General features: G+C 41.4%; 1 protein-coding gene across 1 annotated transcript in view; it reads left to right on the plus strand.

Annotated features, from left to right (window-relative positions):
- The first annotated feature begins 380 nt into the window (after positions 1-380).
- The window catches only part of LOC107684516 (GDNF family receptor alpha-2-like), a 49,801-nt gene continuing 45,460 nt past the window's right edge, over positions 381-4,721 (plus strand). Inside the window, exon 1 of the mRNA XM_016480789.1 lies at positions 381-441. Within this exon, the coding sequence (XP_016336275.1) occupies positions 381-441 (61 nt within the window). The remainder of the gene's footprint in view (positions 442-4,721) is intronic.

The following is a 4,721-nucleotide window of genomic DNA, read 5'->3' on the forward strand; positions in this document are numbered from 1 at the left end:
CTAAGAAACCACCTCAAAAAAGTGCCAGCATAATCAAATCCAACAACATGGATGTTAATTTGACGGTTTGCTACCCATTCAATCACATAAAATTGAATGTTTGAAAGAAATTCAGTGACTGTGTCTGAAAGGGTAGTTGCAAAATAGCAGAAAGAAGATTATTATGGCATGAGAGCATAATCTCTGCAGGTTCAGAATAACATAGTCATGTAGTTTTATATACTGATAGTGGCTTCTAAATTTACACTAGCTCCTGATCAAATCTTCTGTGCTAATAAAACAGCATTTGGACTGACAGTTTGAGCGATGTAGGTCTCTTTCATAACCATTCCTTGCATTTAGTATCTCCGTGCTGTATTTATTCGCTGCTCTGTGCTATAATGGAGGTCCACTCTTATAGTCACTGCCAACCATTACTGTCACAACAGGCCGAAGAAGAAGGTAATAATAGTGCGAGTAATAAAAGCAAGACTTTATGAGCTTTCTGCTCATAATCAGAACATGCAGTGCCTAAGTGCACACATGCACACAAATACACCCATATATGTGTGCAAAGGGAACTGGGGCAATCAATATACATGAGTGAGATGATGATTTTATGATGATCCACTTTACTTTATGCACAATGGAAAATGTAAACAAGAAATGTAAATATTGCTATTTGTCATTAAAGTTGTATTGAGATTAGATAACTTATGCAATTTACATGTTAAATTACACCTTACAATATTCAGGATTAACTTTGTCCGTATTGCCCCAAGCATTTTTCTATTCTGAGTTCAGCATTGGAAATGATTGGATGTATTTGCCAGGCTAAGTCTTTTGGGGAGATAAAGCGATAGCTACATGCTCTGAGACAGCATGCAGAGCCAATGGTAGCGCTGAGTTCCTCACACCTGACAGTGAAAGCTTTCTAGAGATTTCTGGCTGAAATTAGCAAAGACAACTGCAAAGTCTATATGTTCAGTTTCTTTAGCTCAAACATGCATGTACGTGCGTGCAAATTTTAAATCAGGGTTATTTAAAAAAATATATATATTGATTACTCAACTTACAAAATGTTGATTTTGAATTCTGTTTAACCCCCCATATTACTAGTTATGGGACAACTTTTATATATTGATTTAATATCACCAGTGACAAATTTTCGTTAAAAATTCTGTTTAAATTACCTAAAAATACATATGATCAGATTATAATCAAATTATAAATAACATTAAATAATTTTGCTTTAAAAATTATTTCACACAAATATTGAACATGTATTTTTAATTGTAATGATATTTTACATTATTACTGTATATTTGATCTAATAATTATAGCCTTGGTAAGCATAAGAGAATTCTGTTAAAATATATTATAAGTATTATAGCATAAATCTGTCATGACTGAAAAGTCAATGTTTGACACTGTCACGGTCACTCGGGGAGGAAGGAATGAGGAGACGCAGGAGAACACTTCAACTAGGATTTAATTAAAATGAACAAATGATAACACACACAGGAACTCTGGGATGACATTTAACAGCCGACACATCAAAACACAGGGCCTAAGTAACAAGGGAGGAAATGAGGGAATTAATCAACATAACGAGGAAACAAGGGAAACACAGGTGGAATCAAATAAACATAATGAGGACAGGAACAGGAAAACCAAAAAGGGGCAAACAGGAACATACACGTGACAGATCGCCCCCCTCCCGGACCGGGTTACCATGGCGGAACAGGGGACTCAGGAGGCCATGGCGGAGCTGGCAGTTCAGGTTGCCATGGCGGAACTGGTAGCTCAGGAGGCCATGGCGGATCAGGGGACTCAGGAGGCCATGGCGGATCCGGAGACTCAGGAGGCCATGGCGAATCCTCCATGGCCTTAGCTGGCTCGGCCACGGGTATATGGCCCCCCAAAAAAATTTTCTTGGAGAAAACTAGGAATCCTGGGGGGGCGCTCTGGAGGAGCGGGCACTTGAGGGCGCTCTGGAGGGGATTCAGGGACTGGAGCCCTCCTTGGGCTAAGCACGGGGACAGGAGCCCTCACTGGCCTAAACTCGGGAACAGGAGCCCTCCGTGGACTATACTCGGGAACTGGAGCCCTCCCTGGGCTTAACTGGGGATCAGGAGCCCTTCCTGGGCTAAACGAGGAATCAGGAGCCCTCCCTGGGCTTAACTGGGGATCTGGAGCCCTCCCTGGGCTAAACTGGGAATCTGGGAAGCGCTTTCGAGGAGCTGGCACTGGAGGGAGCTCTGGAGGAGCAGGCACAGCAAGGTGCTTTCGAGCGAGCTTAGGGGCTGGAGCCGACACTGGAGCGAGCTCTGGGCCTGGAGCAGACACTGGAGCGAGCTCTGGGGCTGGAGCCGACACTGGAGTGAGCTCTGGGCAGGAGTGAGCCACGACTGACGGGCTTGACTTGGGAATGGCCAGCGGGCTTGCCACAGAAACGGCCGGCGGGCTTGCCACAGGATCTTCGGAACTAGACTTTGGAACGGCCGGCAGGCTGGAGAAAGCCGCGGCCGGCAGGCTTGACTGAGGAATGGCCAGCGGAGGAGTCCCGGATCGGGATTGGAGGCTCTCCAGACACCGGATGCCTGCCTCCTTCCAGTCGAGGTTGGTGGTGTCTGGGAGCTCCGCGGGCGGTGGTAAGTAATCCCGATCCGGAACAGCGTCACGAGGGTTTCCCCCTCGAGGGAGCTGGCGAGCGGCACGAACGTCCTCGCGTAGCTGACAGGGTCGGGGCTCGCCTGAGCCACGGCGATGAACATCGCTCGTTCCAGGAACAGGAAGACCAAAAAAGGGCAAACAGGAACATACACATGACAGACACTATATTTTGATAACTATATTTTGCTACAGAACATTACACTTTATGAGAGCACAAACATTCTGACAAACTTGTGCAAAACTGTAAACATTTTTACAAGTTAGAGTGTAAAACATAACCTTGAGCCACTGAGACCAATTCCCTCTTTCTCGCCCCCCTTCATTCCCTTCAAAGGAAAAACATTGTTAAACACACCCAGCACAACCTTAGTTCAAGACATTGTTATCTTTTCTCTTCTTCCTATTACCTTACGCATATATTGTTTCTTTTGCCTTTACTGCTGGCTATATTAACTGTAAAAGCACATTTGAAATTCATACTTCACTTTTGCTTTTGTGTCCCTTCAAGGGAGAAATGTAATGAGACTTTGTTTATCATGTGGCATCCCTGTCAGAAGGGAATGAGATATGGTCGGCGTTATACAAACAAGCCTGGGTCATAGCCACTGATTAATAACCAACAACAAGACGGTGGCTTTGCGGTCTGTGCTGATGTCTAAAGCTTGAAAGTAAACAGGATCCACACAGAATCAGACGAGTCACATAATGAGGAATAAAAATTTCCTAGATGTTTTTGGATAAAAGAGATCATTACTGTAACTTTCAGCAGTCAAAACCTCTGTACTTCTGTACTCCTGCAACAGATAAATCAATTTGAAGGCACAACCACCTACATTTGCTCCTCAACAACACCTATTCTGTGTCAGGAAACTTGGTGTGTCCCGTCAGTGTGAGGTATTATGGAGAAAGTAGGATAGATGTTATTATTGTTATTGTTCTTGACTCTGTGTAGCACCTGCAGCTCTGCAGATTCTTTGGAAGGATCCCAGTATCTTTTTGCCAAGTATGAGTGGCTGAAATTTATTTTTTAACAAGCTCCCTGATCATTTCTGTCTGATTTAGTGCCCTACGTCTGAGTGTTTGATTTTGTGAACTAGCACAGAGACTGTTACCGAGGGACCCAGAGCTTGCAAATAAGAGTAATTTCACATAAAGAGAGAACATTTACACAGTTGTCTTACAGCATGGCAGCAATAAAATGAATAAACATAAACATTTTAGTGCAGTTTTATAACATATATTGGTAACACTTTACAAGAAGGTTCTGTTTGTTAACTTTAGTTTAATTCAGTTAACAGTAACTAAAAACATTTAAAGCATTTATTAGTTACAATAGTTAAAGTACTAATACATTATTAAAAAGTTGTATATGTTAATATTATTTAATGTATCTGACCTAACAACCTAACTTGAACTAATGATGAAGAGTTATTTTTTATTAACTATAGCAATAACAAATATTAATAAAAGCTGTACAAAATGAATTGCTTTTATCTAGTTAACATTAGTTAAAGGAATAGTTTGCCCTAAAATGAAAATTTGCTGAACATTTTCTCTCTCTCAGGTCATCCAAGATGTAGATGGGTTTCTTGATCTGAACAGGTTTGGAGAAATTTAGCACCACTTGATCATCAACGGATCCTTTGCAGTGAACTCATATTTAGCCTGAAGCAACGGTTTGAAGTTAAAAACAACTTGATGGATTAGTTTATTACAAACAAGCAATGTGTGGATTATTTACATTGCCTGTGGATTATTGTGATGTTCTTATCAGCTGTTTGAACTCTCATTCTGACGGCACCCATTTAAAACATCAAGATAACTATGTAATGCTAAATATATGATAAATGCTAAATCTGTTCTGATGAATAAACAAACTCATCTACATCTTGCATGGCTATTCCTTTAATACTTACCTTCTCATGAGGAGCTCAAAATCTTCAACCTCAATAGTTTTACGTTTGGCATGAGTAGTGTACGCTTCCAGATCGTCTGCAAGCCGTTCGAAGTACTTCTTAAGACTAAGAGGATTAAAAAAAAAAAAAAAAAAGGCACACACACATTGG

This window comes from Sinocyclocheilus anshuiensis, unplaced genomic scaffold (assembly GCF_001515605.1).
Source record: "Sinocyclocheilus anshuiensis isolate Anshui unplaced genomic scaffold, SAMN03320099.WGS_v1.1 scaffold1, whole genome shotgun sequence".
In the NCBI taxonomy this organism is placed as follows: Eukaryota; Metazoa; Chordata; class Actinopteri; order Cypriniformes; family Cyprinidae; genus Sinocyclocheilus; species Sinocyclocheilus anshuiensis.